The sequence below is a fragment of the Chroicocephalus ridibundus genome, chromosome 1 (assembly GCF_963924245.1).
Source record: "Chroicocephalus ridibundus chromosome 1, bChrRid1.1, whole genome shotgun sequence".
Lineage (NCBI taxonomy): Eukaryota > Metazoa > Chordata > Aves > Charadriiformes > Laridae > Chroicocephalus > Chroicocephalus ridibundus.
The window spans coordinates 47,150,425-47,168,456 of NC_086284.1; the positions used below are offsets into that span (position 1 = coordinate 47,150,425).

Sequence of the window (18,032 nt, forward strand, 5' to 3'; positions counted from 1 at the left end):
ATTAGCACTAATATTGTACCATTCTTTTGAAAGGGCAACTGTGATGACCCAGGTAACTTCAGGCCAGTAAGCATCACAAAAAACCCGTGGAAAATTAATGGAAAAGCTAATAAGCTGATGTGGGATTCAATTAATACAAAATTAAAGGAATGAATGTAATTAACGATGGTCAACACGGTTTTGTAGAAAATAGGTCTTGTTAAATAAAACTTACTTCATTCTTTGATGGGATTATTAATTTGGTTTATAGTCAAGTCACTGCTCTATCTGTAACTGCATACTTTTGGACTTCTGTAGGGAGTTTTGTCTTCAGAAATGTTTGTTGATTTTTGGTTGTTTTGTTTTAATGGCCTTAACAATCTCAGTAAAAAACTCCTTTCACAGTATTCAGAAATGGCTAAATCTTCCAAAATTCAGTTTCCAAAAGCAAAGACATTATTGAGACTTGATTCAAATAAGGGCAGGACATATACATAATGCAATATATATACATGATATATACATATATAGCATATATATAATGCAAGAGCAGACAGAAGCAAGAGCGCCCATCCTGATTTTAGCAGGGTGCTGCAAGGTTCGGTAGCTGAGCTGACGCTTTGTCATTGATAACCTGGAACCAAATGAAAAAACTGTTGCTGATGTGGTTGGCAGACTACACACCAGCTGACAGAGTGGTAAACTTAAAGACGAGACAGACAGAAAGAAGGATTTTGATCTGTTCAGTAAGGTGTACCAATTCAAACGTAACCCATTTTCATGCAGCCACATGAAAAGCTAAAGGACTGGGCACAAGTTGGGCCGTACTTAAAAAGCAGAGGACCACGTTCTGCAAAACGGTAACTCCAGAAAGGACTTAAGGGGTCGCTGAGAAAGCGTAATTCAAAGGGAACCGCGAGTGTGATACTGGAGCAAAAGAGTGGGTAGGGCAGAACGATGTTATCTCCGCACACAGCGCAGGTGGGATCGCAATCAGACGGAAGGGAAGGCAAAAAACCCACACACTACAGAGAAGACCAGAATGAGCACAGGCGAGAAAAAGAAAAACGCTTTACAGAAAGGAAAACCCTTTCAGCTTATCAAAAAGAAGACAGAGTGGTGACTTGATTATAATAGCTCCCTCAGGAGAAAATCCCACAGACTACAGGGTTCTTTAGTTAAGAAGGAAAAAGCATAACAAGCAGCTGTGTACTGAGCTCAAGCCAGATAAATTAAAACAAGAAATAAGGCACACGAAGTTTAATAGTGGAGATGATTAACTATGGAACAAACCAACAAAGGAACAGTGGATACACTATCTCTATTAATGTCTTCAACTCAAGAATAAATGTCTTTTTGGATATGCTTTATCTAAACACAAGTTATTGAACTCAGTAGAGAGGCTGTTGGGTGAAATTCAAAGGCTTGTGAAATACAGGAAGTCAGAGTAGATGATCTAATGGGAATATTTGCAAAGACTAATCTTAGCCTCAGGATACTAGTCTCCTTGGGTTACCTCTTCAGTCAATAGAGAGTTTCCTTTAGAGAGCAATTCAGAGACAAAGAATAACTTTAGTGCTCCGTTTTGCCCCTCTCCACCGAGAGCTTGCCTCTCTCCACTGACTGCAGAGAAAAACAGGGGTTTAAGGATAGCTGAAATCATGTGGGGTTTTCGCTAAAATACCACCACCCTGAAGTATAAAATTACAATATTATTAAATATTTGGGGAAGGGCTTAGTGGGGTGAACTGTGGGGAAGACAGGTATGGGGATGGGGACAGCTCTCTCTTCACTAATTAACCCTTGATAACCAATCTGATTATGCTGGGAGCTACAGCTTGTCCCCAGAGAGATTATTGTCTATGGTGAGAGGCTGAGGATTAACATGGCATTTCTTTCCCACCCCCTTAAATATCTTACTTCAGGAAATCTCCATCCTTCCTCCATTCCCCTCTCACTTTGGAGGCCGCAGAAACAGAAACAGATTTGGTAGACAGAAATGAGCTCCTGGCCAGAGGACAGGTGAGAGAATTCATCCTGTTTCTACTTTCTTTTTTCACTCCTGGAAATGGCAGGAGTTGTCTTAATTCTTACTTAGGCTACTACACTTAATGAATGTGGCTATTTATTCGGTATTTACTTTAAACTGTGATGCTACTATGGTATTGGTACATCCATTGATATATCCTCACCAGGGAGGCAAGTCTTCCTACACTAGAATTAGTCTACCCTTATCTCAATTGTGCCTTCTTGTCTTAAACGGTGTAGGTTGCTGACTAACTGCCAGAAAGTACGTAAACACCGAAAGGGAAAAGCTAAAACGGTTGTGAACTACAGAGGGTTGCAGAACTTCCGTCAGTGCAGTTTCTAAGACAGTCTGTGTACATTTTATTCCTTTGAATGAAAGGAAGAAGATGCTGCTACAGATTATCTATGCTCAAAACTCTCCCTGCTGTGGCTATTTTACTACTGGTATATCCCATCTGAGTAAAAGTTAAATGCATAAAATACAAAATGTTAAGTGCTTAGACGTCAGTTCTCTCTTCCGTGAGCCAAAGTCATGCAATCAATAGCACACTTTTTTATTCTTCCTCCTAGTTTTAAAATGTTTAAAAAAAATAAATCAAAAGGTTAAACTGCACCAATCCTTCATTAAACTGGAAATTGATCCTAAAATACTATTTATTAGAATCCATGAAAAACTAACAGAGGGATATTTAACAAAGCTGCAGCAGTGGTTGCAAATGTTTGCCTGCCATCTAGTGGAATATGCAACAGTTTTCAGTAATATTTATATTTATCCTCCTGCTTTATGTTTTACAAATATTGGGAGTTCTTAAAAAAATAATTACAGAAGTAAGGATGAAAAGCATGAAGAGTAAGGGTATCCTTCTCATAAATTTCTTCAATTGCTGCAAAGACAAAGTAGTCATCTCTGTGGACACAAAGGTCTGTAACACAAATCAGGTTGTGTCAGCTGATTATCAGAGAAGCTGGGATAGAAAAAGACAAATATGTTGAAAACAGGGCAAAACTCTGTTTTTCTTTCTGCCTGAGATTTTTTACTAGGGATTTTTTTGCCAAACCTAAACCTATAAACAGACGCCAAATGTGACTTGGATACCTAGTATTTGACACAGCACAGGACAGTGATAATAAAAAGCAAATAAAAGTTGTATTTTAGAAGAATGAAGGATATCCCTGATATTTATGTGATATCTCTACACACAAAATTAGCACGTACATGCCGATGCATTGGATACCTACACTGCACACTTTAACACTCTAAAGGTATTTTAGGGAGACATAAATACAAAAGTTTGTGCACCGGGACATGGAGCAGATTTGACCATGCAGAATATTGTGCGACTCCAGTCTCTCTGATAGTTGTGCACATATCAGGACCACTTGAAATAATTCTATCAATCAAAACTGTTTCCAGGAGAAAAATGAGTCACCAAGAAAGCTCTTTATTGAATAGTGCCTGATTATCTTGGGAAAATATTGTAGAAATGACTGCTGAAAAATTGGGAAACATTGAAGCCTGACCCCCTCTAATGAGAGAATTAAAACTGAGGGGAGGGGAGAGAGGAAAATGGTGAATTGCGGCAGATGTAGTTGGCAGAAAACCCAGCTCACAGAAGAGAAATGCGAGAACAAAAGGTAGAATGACAAATTACGATAACACTATACTGAATGAAAACTTTTGGAGCTTACTTTAGTAAAATTATTTTCATTTTTTCATTTTGATTTTTGCTGGTCTTTAATATTTTGATGAAGGAAAACAACCTATTTTAACTAGAGTTAAAGGATCTGCCCAAACAAAATCATGTTTTTATGTCCTCCATTGGGTCACAGCTAAGATGAACAATGCCCACATCCACTGTTGGTTCATGTCCTCTATTGCTATTTCACTAACTTCAATAAAACTTCGCAAGGTGCAAGTCAATGCTGAATTTGGCCCAACACACCTAAAAATGGAACGGCTGCTACAAAGTCATCTAACCAGAGGAGCCAGCCAGCCACTGATTGACAAAGACTGTCAGCTTTATTACTGATGTCGTTCTTAACAGTGAAATGCACAGCCTGAGATACCATGCTAAAATTATAAATCAGATTATCAGCCTGCATATGTGCCATAGACATTTTTCTGCCTTCGGTGTGAGTGCAGTCGTCACAGCATGTAGGAACAAGCAGCTGTGCGTGTACCTCACTGTGTTGTTCCTATGCCTGAGACTGGTTTCACCTGAACAGTGAAGCCAAACAAAACACCCATTTTTGAATTAGAAAAGCGCTTGATCTGAAGAGAGACTGAGTTTGACTTCAGCCTGTGTCCATGTATAATACAATATCCTGCACAATTCAGACCGTATCCTGAATTCTCCCTAAGAGAATAGCAAGGCTTCTCTTTATGTGTCCTAGGAAATGTTTGTCCAGATATTTTTGTTTGTATCTTTACTTCAAAATGTGTAAGAACAGTGTATGATTCTCCTTTAAATCCCTCATTAAATCTTACGTATGCCAGAGTACTATATTTGCAAGTGATTAATATTTTTCCTTAAATTGTTCTTGCAACAGTTATATCTCATAAAGTCTTGACCTTTACGTGTAAGGTGCATATTATTGTAACATCCTGGGTTTTTTCACAGCTGTAAATCACCAATAGTAAATAATCACCCGCTGCTCACCATACTCTTTGAGTTCACCACAAGTTCGCTGGTCACAAGAGTGAGACTATTTCCCTCGTCCTTGATTAGCCCTCCCAAAATTGTAATTCATCCTCGTCACAATCACCTGCCCCTATAAACCTGCTTGGGAACAAAATCAGAGGGTGAGGGCAAAAAGAAATGTCATAAGGAGCTTCCCTGGGAGCCTGGGGAAGCGGGATGGAGTGATAGAGCTGACAAGATGGGATGGAGTGATATTGCTGACGACTTGGTTCCTTCAAGTAGTGTCCTCACAAGCTGCGCCATCGGGCAGTGATGGCAGAGGGGGGCGGCAGCCTCCATTGTCTTACCACTGCCAGCTTCAAGGCCAAAAAAACCACTGGAATAGTTCAAAATGTTTTAGTATGGCCAGGCCAGGCCTGTGTCTGACCTCTGCTCCCCTCACTGGCCATGGCTCCCTGGCTGGGGTGGTGGGACAGGGTGGGCTGCCAGGTCCTGCCTTGAAGGACCTTGGGGGGGCCCCTGCAGCCCTCAAGGAGCCCCCAATGTGTGCAATACCCTGGCACAGCTTCAGCATTGCTGAGAGTGGTTAATAAACAATCCCACCTGATAAAAAAAAAAGTCTGTTGTTAAAGGGACTGAACCTGTGGGTGGGAAGTAGGGTAATATGACCACCTATTGAGCCTCGTCTCTCTTTTCTGCATCTCTTGTCTGTTAAAGAGGAAGACTTGTCACTATCTTCAAACATACCAATTTTGGATCTGGTGTACAGATAAAATAATCAAATAAAACCAAGCTTGGGTGTCCCCCAGCCTTGTCACCCTCCCATGGCCTCCTTCCCCGCTTCTCCAGGTCCTCCCAGCTGCTCCCTCAGGGAACCGCAGCAGGACCACGTGCCACCTCCTCTGCTCCAGCATTTTCCATCTCCTTCACTGAAAGTTACACTCCAGCATTAAACTCCCCCTGGCCCACATAATGACACCTTTGAGCTCTTTCAGAGATCCATTTTCATGAACTGGTCTCTCCTTACATGTAAGAATCTGAGGTGAGAAAATAGGAATATTTATAAAGTGATAATAAAAGTGCTCAGGCTCAATATATTCCAGATTGCCAGTTCAGATAATTAATAGTTGTGTTGTTTGGGTCTTTTTTATCAGGTAACATTTAAATGTCTTGGAAACCAGGCTTCCATTTATCTTACTGACAGAAACATCACTGATATTCATCCTAAATATTCCTAAATTTTCTTCACGCTACTTTTACTTAGAACTGTTTTACACTGCCCTTCATGGGCTCTGCAGTCAGAAGGAACTGCTACAGCCAGCATGCCTGGCACCCTGCAGAGAGGTACTGTCGACTTGTCCCCAGAAACTGGAATAAACCGTGTCTTTTAGAAGTATCCTTAATTCTGTTTTAACATCAAGCAGTAGCCAGTTTCCCATTTCCTTAGTACGCCGCGTCAAAGTTTACTTACCTTCACTCCTGGGAAGTTGCGCCCAATTTTTAAGGTATGATTTGTCTAATACCAGCTAGTGGATCTTGTATTCTCATTTTCTCTGTCAGGTTAAAAAGATGTAGCCACAAGACCTCCTGCCATGTTCAAGGGCATACCTATGGTCACAGTGCCGCTTCTCAACTTCTTTTTGAGAACCCGCACGCTCCTTAGTTCTTTCCCACCTCATCAGGCTTGTTCTCCAGTCCCGAAACAGTTTTATGGCTTTCATTTAAATTATCCTTGTGCCTCTACAACATTCTCGAAGTATCTCTTTGCAGCGGGCCTGGAAGCAATAATCAGACAGCACTATGGCTTTACTTCACTATTGCTAGTTCATAAACTTATTTTCTTTATCTAACAGGAACTCTTCCTACAACTTCACACACCCCTCACACTTAAGTAGCTGTTTATGTAGCTGATGCTTGAAAAAAACCAACTTTCTCAATTCACCATTTTTCAAGGACTGAGATTTTGTTTTTTACATTTTTAAAAGTTTTGGGTTGGTTTGTTTGGTTTTTTTTCCCCTCAAATCTCAGTCCCAAGGTAACAAGACAGCAAAACAGGTAACACCACAGTACATTTGTGTTTTTACTGAACAATACCAATGGTGTGTTTTAAGTGAAAATTGTCCTGCATAAATCAAATTATACTACATCTCGCATGTAAACCCATAAACAATAAAAAACTAGCCCACTAACACTTCCACAAAACAATGTTCAAATGGAATTCAGTACATTTTTCTGTCTTTCATTCTTTGCTGATAAAATCTCAGGTTCCCCTGGTTCACTGTTTGCTAGCGCTGATGCTAGGTGACTGGTCCTCAATTCTGCTATCACCCTTGCTCTTTTATAGGTTGAAATTACTTTGCCACACCCTTCATCCGTTGGAATTCTGTTTTCCAAACTTCAATTAAAAGTGTTATTTGTGGTTCAAAGATTTGAGTCTCCACTACTAAAGGCATGCCTAAGTCCCTAGCTCAGGTCACGCACAGTACTGTAAGGCCCCACTGTTCGGTGCTGGCTCTCTTCAAAGTAGGCTGTCTACAGCCACACTACAGAGCATTTTGTCACGGGTCGCTGCTGATTCTTAGGTTGTTGTCAATTTTTGTGCTTTTAATTCAAAGTATATTCAAATAATGAGGGCTGCAGGGTTTCATAGCATGAAACTGTAAGCATGCTAAAGTAGTTGGGAGCGTTTGAAGGTGAAAAGTGTTGGGGAAGAATGGAAGGACCCAACCTGGTGTGGCCTGCCAGGGTAAAGTGTGCTCACAACAGCATTCAAGTTCATCTCAGAGGGAACTAGCTGAGTGACTCAAAAAGCGAGCCTAGGAATGAGTATTTGCTCAGCTGGAGACTAGGAGGTGGGAAAGAATATTAGCTGACAAATATATATATTTACGCACATGTCATGGACACAGATCTATTAGGTCAAGTGTCTTGGACTGATCATCATCCAACATTTTTATTTTTTTTTTAACAGTTTTTTTTTTTTTGTTTAACATAATTGCCTAAGAAACAAAAACTCCCTCATGTTATGATAAAGACTTCAGGATCATATGACTTGTCTTTTTGTTCTCCTGTAGAGTTATTTTCTTGCTTAAGTTTATATTTCTAAAATGTAATTATACGATTACAAACGTACGGAACCTGAAAGTTACCTAGAATGCCATGCTCTCTGCAAGACTTTATTCATGATTCATTGAGCTCTCATGGTTATGCTATGCATGACACTAAAGATGCTCAGTGTAAGAATGAGAAACTTATGCAGGACTGCATTTTATCCACAATCACTGAGAATGAATGGGAATAAACAGTCAGTTCCTGCCATAGGTCACCAGTGGCACTCTGCGGTCTTTGCTAGGCCACGTGCTGCTCAACCTATTCATAGTTAACCTCAAAAAGGGAACAGAGAGACAAAATTTGCCAATGATAAAGTTAGCGAGGGTATTAAGACTACTGGCAAACTGTGAAGAACTGCAGAAAGACATGTAAGACTGATTAGGAAATAAAATGGCAGTCACAACTCAGCATAGATAAATAAAAGGGGATACACATGGAAACAAACAACTGTAGTTTCACATACGAAACAAGAGCCTTTCAGCTTATCATTACCACTCAAGAGTGAGATCCTTCAGTTATGACAGATAGTGCCATGAGAACAGCTCAGTAATCAGTTCAAACTAAAAAAACCAAAGTCAAGTATTATGAGTTACTAGGAAATGAATTAAGAATGAGAAAGTAAACAAATAGGCCAGTACTTAACTACACAGCTAATGCTACATACAGTTTTGTTTCCAGGAAATAACGAGACCCAGAAGAGTTTCAAAAGACAATAGAGATGCTATTCTATGTCTTTAGTCAGACATGGAATATGCTAGCTAACACATTTCAGTTTAGAAAAGAGGAAATTTAAAGGTGAATGTTATACACATGCAGAATCATGACTGCCACAAGCATGACTGGTAAAAGTTTACTGCACAGGGAACATTAAATTAAGCTAGTAAAAATCAAGTTCACCACAAATAAGAAGTGGCAATTCTTTATGCAATAAGCATTGATTGATAAAGGTTGCTCTTATTCAGGAAGCGTACATAGTCCAAGGGAAACTGGGTAAGTACTGGAAAAAGCAGCATTGGGGATTACTAAATAGACAAACCATATGATGTTCAGGAAAGCCTGGAATAGAAGACATTAGAAGCTGGGAGAACACAGAAGGAAGAGAGCCAAATGTGCTTGCATTGTTCCTATCCTTCCTTAGGCATCTGCTTTTGACTACAAGAGGCTATTGTGTTAGAAAAACCTTTGGTCAGGACCTGTATAGCTATTCCTATGTTTATCTTTTCAAGAGCACGTAAGTAAGGAGCACAGAGGAAAAGCACGTGCTGTTTGCTTGGCTTCTTACAGTTTAATGTAGCAGAAGATAGCATGCTACAAATGCAGCCAAGGCTTTTCAGCCATCAATGCACTCAGGTTCACAAAGTGGGGATGCTAATAAAGTGATAGATTTTTATTTTACAGCACAGAAACATTTCCAGTATGAAACTTCCTGTTAGAGGGATTTTTAAATATTTTTTCTTTTTCCTTACCAGGAGGAGGAAAAAAAAAATATTTCTTGTATTTGTTCTCGATCGTACCCTAAATCAAAAGCAATCAGTAGTTCTGTTACACCAATTCCTAATCACATTTGTTCCACCAAGTATTTTGAAAGAAACTCTGCCAAATATACTGAGGCAAGGTATATAGACTTTCTAAGTGACCATGGATCTGCCAAGTTTAAGAAACATCTCTTCCCTGCTTTCAGACCAAACATGCTAAATATTCAATCTTATAAGGTTTGCATTTCATTTTGTAAATATGAATTATTAAGCATAACCAATGTTACCATTTAGTTCCATGTAATAATGAAAATGATGCATTTTTAGTTTTATATCTGTCTAATTAGGTTTCTGAATGTCAAAACCATGCCCCGCTTCTATAATTCTGCATGACAAATCGTCTACCATCAAATGTCTGACTGCATAAAACCAGTAAGTTTATTGGTGGTAAAATGGTAGGTGTTAACTTACCAGACAGATCAAGAATTATATACAAATTGTTTTCATATTGCATTTGCAAGCTGGTTTTAAGCATTTCAAGGACATAGAACCAAAACTGAAACCAAGCGAATGAGTTAGAAAAAAACCCCTGGAAATACATAACTGCAAAGTAATCAAGAGAGTGACATTCAAGGGAAGTCATCACAATTCCTGTATTGCCCAAAGATCTGGCAATGGAAGAAAGGAAAAGCACCAGCAGCAACATGCACTCTGATAGGATTTCATAATTATTTTGGACACATTTGCAATAGATTACAGAAAACTTTCAGAGTTCAGGTTTCACAAGTGAGAACTCGTAGACTTAGATGTGACTCCTGAAAACAGCAAGAATGCTCCCCAGTCTTTTCTCATTTTTGAAATGTAGCACTGAGTCTAGATAAAATTAAGTAAAAGAGCTAATTGCGACTTTGGATTGATCTGACCTGGTGTTTTCATGGCCTTTTACTGACTTTTCAGATTCCCTAGGATAAATTTCATGGTTGATATCTTTTCATACTAGGGATACCTTAATGTTTAAAAAAAAAAAATTACACCCAGTATTCAAGAGTTATAAATCTGAAGTTACAACATCAGTTTACAAGGTTTTTAAGGGTTTGTGAGTGAGCAAAATGATACTACTTAAAAGACCCCCAGCTTACTGGTTATTTATTCTGGTTATCCAGAAGTTTTCACAGCATCCTCCTGGAATGATTTTTTGGCATGGCTAACTGGAAATACTGGTAAGTGATTCAGCATAATATAAATATTTTTCTATTCTCTCTACCAGCAATATGAAATACTTAGCCTCCTTGATCACATTTTGTAGAGCTATGACCTAAAGTACATGCAATGTAAACTCTTAAAGTAGAAAGAACTTTTTTCCTCTGCACAAATATAACATTTGGCTTAACTAAGATTCCAGGTTCATTTCCACATGTGCTCCACCCTATTAACCTTGGAGGTCACTTTATGTCCCATTAGCACCACACCTTGAAACTATGCTAACGAAAAAAAAAAAATCAAAAAAGCTGAAACAGCAGATGAAGAATACACGAGAAACCATTTTCTTATGAAGTAGAATTGCTAGATGCAAGGATATTTACTGGAAAGTAACATGATAAACAGTTTACTGTATACACTGTAAACACTTATTTTGGCATCAGTAAAGACTCCTAGTGCTGAATGAGAAGATATTCCCATACCAAATGATTGTTCTCAGACTCATTGATTCCCATTAACCAAATCTGACGCTTCTCATATATGCTTTGACTAGGCAGTAACAATATGGCCTTAATATTTTTAGGTCTAGTAGTCAGAACAAATGTAAAAAACATAGCATCTGAACTAAGTAAAACATTCCACGTAATCTAGAATTTAAATCTACATACATTTCTGCATGGATAACTGAAGTTCCTTTGTTATTCAAGTTAAAAACCACTTTTTCCAGCAATTTGAATCAAAAAGACAATTCATTAGCTACATTATCAAAAGTGCTTTATTTCTTACTTTCAGATTGAGACTTAAGTCACTACCCTTACTCTAATTAAAATAAAGTCAGGATGGGCTTTGTTCATGTCTGGTCCATAAAGCAAAACTAAAATTGTACATGCAGTTTTTCATCAACACAAAAGATAAAAACCAGGACATATTAGCACTTCTAAAGGATGCATTAACAAGCTATACTCATCGTGACAATATTTGTTGCTACGCACTAGTAAGTTCAGCAAGCGTGCAGTATCTCACATGGTTTAAAAAATACAGGATGCCAAAGAAGAGTAATTGCACTACATTCACACATAGTTCACAAAAATAACAAGTAATGAGCTTATTCGTGAACTTATTTAAAAACTTTTCAAACCTATTCTAGACATGATCCTTTTCCAGATTACAGACATATTCTGAAACCTTCGCACACACGCTTATTTTGCTGAATAGTGGCAATCTTAAAAGCCTCTGTTAACTTTAACCTGGCATTCTTCTCACACAGAAGTCTTCTCCCATGTCAGCCTGTCATATTTTCAGCAGCCTGTAAACAGAAAAAAAATGTATTGCAAGTCACCAGAAGTAGACGCCACTTAGATTAAACAAAATCCTTTCGTATAACTATTTTAATTTACCTAGAGAAATTTAAAGTCTAAAAATAAGCTATTTATGAAAATAAGATGTGTAGCTTTGTTCTTTAATGAATACTTCAATTTAAAAAAAAAAATAATACTGTCAGCTGCCATTAGCCATTATTAACATAGCCATTACTGTTTGCTTGTATTAAATTGTATATCCTTTATCTGAGCCGCTTGCATGCTGTACATTTTACCCTAATGCTTTCAAGAAGTGCTCAAATGCATAATTTTTTTTTTCCTTTGGAGTTTACTACTTCATACAGTTTATAGTAATTACTACTCCCACTCATACAGATAAGTTATTGACACAAAACTTAGAAGAATGACACTAATCATAACTGCATAAATCATACTGCCAATTATTTGATCATGGTCATCAGTAAGTATTTTTATTACTCAATAATTGAACCCAGCCAACAAGGTACACTTGTTGAAGACTGACATTGATAAATTTTAAGCCAGTTATGGGACAAACAGGCAAAGGGTAGCAATAGGAACGATAAACCAGTAAGAGCAAAGGAAGCAGTAAACCAGCCCTCAGTTACTTATATACACACAGTTAAATATATACGTATGCACACATTTAAGCATGTACACAAATATAAAATATGCATGAGTACAAAGAAATGTTAAGTTAAAAATGAAGTAAAAAACTTGAAAATTAGTGAAAAATAGCCCTGACTAGCATCCCTCTAGTCAAAAATCTGTGAGTCGAATCTTCTAAGAATCAGAATGCAATATTCCAGAACAAAGACAGGCAGGCTAGGTATCAGTTTCCCTTCCATCTCCCCAGAAATAAACAGATATAAAATACAGCGGAAAAGAAATCTTGATGCTTAAGTAGACAGTAAAGAATGAAAATCCTTTAAAAGGCAAGTGAGGATTGGGTTTAAACCATAATTGCCTTCTCTACTAAACAGGTAAATGCTAAATTATGAAGAGCCCTATATATATATATTTGTTCATGTCTGGTATATATATATACCTGTGTGTATATATATACACACACACACCATGAAATCCCCTCTTGTTTGCCTTTGGAGAGCGCGCTAAAAGAAATATGTGAAGATCACATTACCAAGCTACATGTACCTGATCACAACTACTGCTGTATACTATTAGACCTGAGGTTGTAGAAATGAGGTGATATGGGTTAAAGGAGAAAACAGCAATCTATTTGTGATACGATGCAGATAAGGGGGCAGATGGTGGCTACAAATGCCCACAATAAAAACATGTAGATTTTGGTTGGTTTTTTTCCTTCAAAAGAGTTAATCTAATTATTTCTGAAAACATTTTATTTGTACCATTTCTTACTTCATGTCACGTTTAGTGGTATTCACTGCCTTTCCTATGGAACAGTTGATTTCCTTGATTTAAAAGTGAGTCATATCTTAAAGTACAATTTACAAATTGAAGTATAGCAAGTTGGACATAGATCCAACTCTTAAAAACAAATGTACATGCTTTTTAAGAATAAGCATTACCTTTAGAGCTTCTGTAGCCTTACGCAGTTCTTTAATAACAGATGATAATGCTTCTGGATTTATCCCCTGTTCACAAAGCCGCACACAAATAGACAATGTCTCCATATCCAAGCCAGTGTTTAATATTCTTGAAATCTCAAACAGAACTGCAACAAAAAAAATGAAAGCACTTTAGTCCCTGTAGACTATGAAATTTCAATGATTGAAAGTGTTATTCATCAACATTTAATTTCTACAGTAGAGTCTGTGAACACTGCAGTTGTGGAAAGCTCTTGCAGTCTGAACCTCAACAGCAGCATTCATGTTCAGCCTTCCAGCATAATCTAGAAGCCACAGCTTCTAACATAAATACAATGCTTTTCTGGTTCAGCAAACTTAGTACTGGAAAATGGGTTTTGAAAAATAAAAAAATAAGTGAAGAATTAAATAATTAACATGCTTGCCAACTATGTAAGAAGTAGGCTATAAGAATAATGTGTGCTTCTGAACTCCAGATACTGACAAAGTCCTAATAAAATGGACTGGAAGCATGTTCTTAAAGCTTTTACGGAGAATGTCAGGAGATTTATAGTCACATCCTTCCATAGCTAAACCTGGCTTTAGGTCTAACATTAACACTGATTTAAGCATAAGCAATACTATTTGATTTTTACATGATCTGAATCAAAAGCAGCACCACACGTCAGTATGAAATCTTTTGGAGGAGATTCCAGTCAGCTTTGTGCAAAAACAAAGATATCTCTCTCTCTCCTTCCAAATCTTCCCTGGAAGCACGCACATCCACCCTTCTTTTTTTTTTTATTCTCATAAACAGTTTATTATATATCTAACAGAACAGCTTACTGAGATTTTTTTCCTGGTTGCTGCTGTAATCTCCATCCTGAGGCTAAGCCTTTAGCAACACAGGTTGCTTTTGTACAGATGTTATTCACACTGTTTCTGTAATCAAACCTCCCCCAAGCTATAAGAAAGTGAAGTAGAATGTCTTTCTCACCATGTAAAAGCATCATGGCAAGTGACTACTGTCTGCTTGACAACTATGAAAATATTCTACTTTGGTATACCAAAGACATACTGCAGCACATCCTCAGAGTCACACTTACCTGGGCCAACACACTAAAGGCCTAACGTATCCAGTCAATTCCACTGAAGTCACAGGGTAATGTCAGATGCTATGAAAAGAACCTCTAGGTGTGATAAATACCCTTGAAGCCCACACACATAGTTTGGATTAAGAATAAGCACAAGTTTAAGACTTGAAAGCAGTTTGTCAGACCAAAGCGCTGGCCACAAGCCACAAGGGGACTTTCCTTCTCTACGAGGCTTTCTGTTCCCACTGGCTTGAAAGCAAACTGTTCCAAACACATTACATGGGTGCACACCCTGTCCACACAAAAGCATTTCCAACAGCCAGATAAAGCAACAACAAATTGATGCGTTTGCAATAAAATGCCATTGAACATTAAGAGCTATAAAACTAAGAGTGAAAACTTCCCAGAAATGAACAATTCTTACTTTAACCATTTAAAGTTTATCATAACATTTACTAAGCATGTTATGTATTTGAAGGTAGAGCAGGAAATCTAATTAAAGGTAAGTTCCAATTTCCTATGTCAGCAAGAGTTGTGGTCACTAGTTTCTAATAGAAAATGGCTTTAGGTGTTGAGGAAGCATCTTTGGCAGGGAGATGTAGCAGTTGCCCCACAAAAAAAAATCTGAGCTCTTAACAATTTTGCAGAAAACAGCTGCTAAATATTTATATCTAACATTCTCGATTAAGCATATTAAGTGTCTAAACTACTAAAGACATAAAAGAATACCTTTTTTAATACCAACCATTTACTTCCATTAGGTCCTTATTTTTTATGCAGGAAGTTAAGATGCAACACCCATTTCAAGTTCTATTTTAAAAGGTCTAAAAAAACAATCCTAAAAATACTTTTCCTACTCATTATGATGGGCCCTCGTCAAGAAAAATCTAATTACAAGGACACAGCTATCATAGTGCTTGACATTTTCAGTTACTTCACCAAAGCACTTTAAATAAATATTCTTATAATGGAAATTTCAAAAGACTAATGTTATTTGAACAGTAAAAAAAACTGAAACAATTTATTTATTGAGTGCAGTACAAGTTCAACATGAGGGTACTTCTAAGATTCTCCTCAAGTAAATCTTAGAAGATCAACTGTATTTTTAAATTAATGAAAATTTGTTTTCTTCTAAAAAACGTGACCTCAGGAAGAGATTAAATTACCAATGTCCATCCTAAATAAAATATACACATTGTTACACAGGAAGCTTCGGCTACTAAATCTGAAGGCTAGTATACCTTCCATAGCAGTTCTCAAAAGCCTTACTTTGTCTTTAATTCTGTACATCATCCCTCCCATCTAAAGCACTCCTGCAGAAGTGGAGAGAGGGTAGGTATCAAGTACAGTTACAAGAACTTAGTATCACTGTCCGTCCCAAACAAATCTCTCTGCAGGTGCACAGAATGCTCTTATCCTCTTGAAGCATCAGAGCAGCCATAATAGTCCTGATAATCCTGCCTTGCCTCCAGCAACAGGTCAGAGCAGGTAGACCAGCAGCTGAAACACCAATTTTTACACCAGTTCAACTCATGGAGGTCTTCACTGAAGAACCCTTATGTTAACAGTAGCCATAACTATAATAGAAGGGAAGATCGTGAGCAAATAAGAAATGCAAAGCAATATCCCCCTGAACACTTTCCCTAGCTTCTAGTCTTTCATTAGGGGATTTCCAGAGAAAGTCTTCATATTTAAGAACCCTCAGGGGATTTCCTGGCAGCTTTCCACTCTGCCTGAAATCCATGCAAGTTTTTGACATAGCCATTCCATGGAATTCCAGAGTTTCATGTTACACATTGCTCAGAAACACCTCCTGAACCTACCAGCTTTGATTCCTCATATTCAGGCTGGGAGAGAAAGCGAACACCTGATCTTTACTCACCCTGCTCATATTTTTCATGGCTTATAAATTTCTGAAATATTTCCCCCTACTCCCAGTGTCACTTCTCTCACATTGCCTACCCCAAAAGAGCACAATTTTTTTGTATCAGAAACTATTCTAATTCTGTAATGTCGTCTGCCCTTCTCAAAACTTTTTCGCTGTGTTTTTTGTTGTTTAGTAATTTATTTTGGTTTTCTGACATGAACCATCCACAGGAACAAGACATTGGGGTTACGATGCTGTTCAGGTGCTGCCAGTTACAGCACCATAGGGTTTGTCCTCCCTCTCCCTCCCACATACCTCCTTCCCCCACAGTTTAAATCCAAGATGCAGAGCCAGGTAACATTAACTTGCATTAACCACTTCAAACATCAAGAAAGAACAGCAAGTGTATATATATACAGATGGTAAAAAATGTTATTCTAAATTAATCATAGAATCATCTACATTGCAAGAGACCTTTCAAATCATTGAGTCCAACCATCAACCTAACACTGACAAAACCACTGCTAAACCATATCCCTCAGCACCGTGTCTACCCGTCTTTTAAATACCTCCAGGGATGGTGACTCAACCACGTCCCTGGGCAGCCTATTCCAATGCTTGATAACCTTTTTGGTGAAGAAATTTTTCCTAATATCTAACCTAAACCTCCCCTGGTACAACTTGAGGCCATTTCCCCTTGTCCTACGGCTTGTTACTTGGGAGAAGAGACTGACACCCCCCCCCCGCTACAACCTCCTTTCATGTAGTTGTACAGACCAATAAGGTCTCTCCTCAGCCTCCTTTTCTCCAGGCTAAACAACCCCATCTCCCTCAGCTGCTCCTCATAAGACTTGTTTTCTAGTCCCCTCACCAGCTTTGTTGCCATTCTCTGGACACACTCCAGAATCTCAGTGTTTTTCTTGTAGTGAGGGGCCCAAAACTGGACACAGTATTTGAGGCAGGGCCTCACCAGTGCTAAGGACAGAGGGACTGATCACTTCTCCAGACCTGCTTGCCACACTATTCCTGATACAGGCCAGGATGCTGTTGGCCTTCTTGGACACCTGGACACAGGCTGGCTCGTATTCAGCCAGCCTACTTAAGAGTTAATTAAAAAAAAAACCAAGAAGAGTCACACGAGTCTAAAGATACTAGCATTACCCGAATATTTTGGGCACTATGTATAACATGAAGTAAAAAGAAATTGCTATGCGCTAAATCCTTAAGCAACTGCAAGGCGTAATCATCTCCGCAGGATGCGTTAATTAAGAGCCGGCTCAGGGCCCCGCAGGCCGCGGAAAGGGGCGAGGGCAAGACCCGCTCTGAGCGGCCGGAGACCGGCGCGGGGACCCGTTCGCCACCCCCTACAGAGACACCACCCCCACACACACACCCCCTGTCCGCCACCCACCGTCCATCGTCTCCCGCACCGCGTTGAGGCTGGCGGCATTGCTCGCCATGGCGACCCCGCGCCGCCCTCACCTCCCACCCGGAAGCGGAATAAACAGCCCCCCCAATCCCTCATTACCGCCGTTCAAACACTCCCGCCCCACGAGACGCCCCAAACGGAAGCCGCTCGCGTAACGGCCGGAAATAAAGGGGCGGACTTTCTTTCGAATTTGTGTGGCGGCTCCCCTAGCGATTGGCCCGTTGGAGAGCTGGGGGGCGGGGGTTGGTGTGTGGGCACCTGCCATTGGCCTGTCACCGGAGACTGAGCGGGGTGATTGGGCAGAGCCCGGGAATGGGGCGGGG

At 39.1% G+C, this 18,032-nt stretch overlaps 1 protein-coding gene across 1 annotated transcript; it reads right to left on the reverse strand.

Annotated features, from left to right (window-relative positions):
• Positions 1-10,801: 10,801 nt before the first annotated feature.
• Positions 10,802-17,803, reverse strand: MZT1 (mitotic spindle organizing protein 1). The gene is made up of 3 exons (XM_063335444.1): positions 17,692-17,803; positions 13,323-13,468; positions 10,802-11,741 (listed from the first exon to the last, which is right to left on the reverse strand). Exons 1-3 carry the CDS (start codon positions 17,738-17,740, stop codon positions 11,718-11,720), a joined length of 219 nt encoding a protein of 72 aa, XP_063191514.1. The 5' UTR covers positions 17,741-17,803; the 3' UTR covers positions 10,802-11,717.
• Between the last annotated feature and the right edge of the window lie 229 nt (positions 17,804-18,032).

Excerpts from the sequence above, each read along its gene's own strand:
- MZT1 (XM_063335444.1), bottom strand. The coding sequence starts at position 17,740 with ATGGCGAGCAATGCCGCCAGCCTCAACGCGGTGCGGGAGACGATGGAC. Across the intron at positions 13,469-17,691 it reads GGTGCGGGAGACGATGGACG|TTCTGTTTGAGATTTCAAGA; the intron begins GTGGGTGGCGGA and ends TTTTTGTTGCAG. Across the intron at positions 11,742-13,322 it reads AGGCTACAGAAGCTCTAAAG|GCTGCTGAAAATATGACAGG; the intron begins GTAATGCTTATT and ends TTCTGTTTACAG.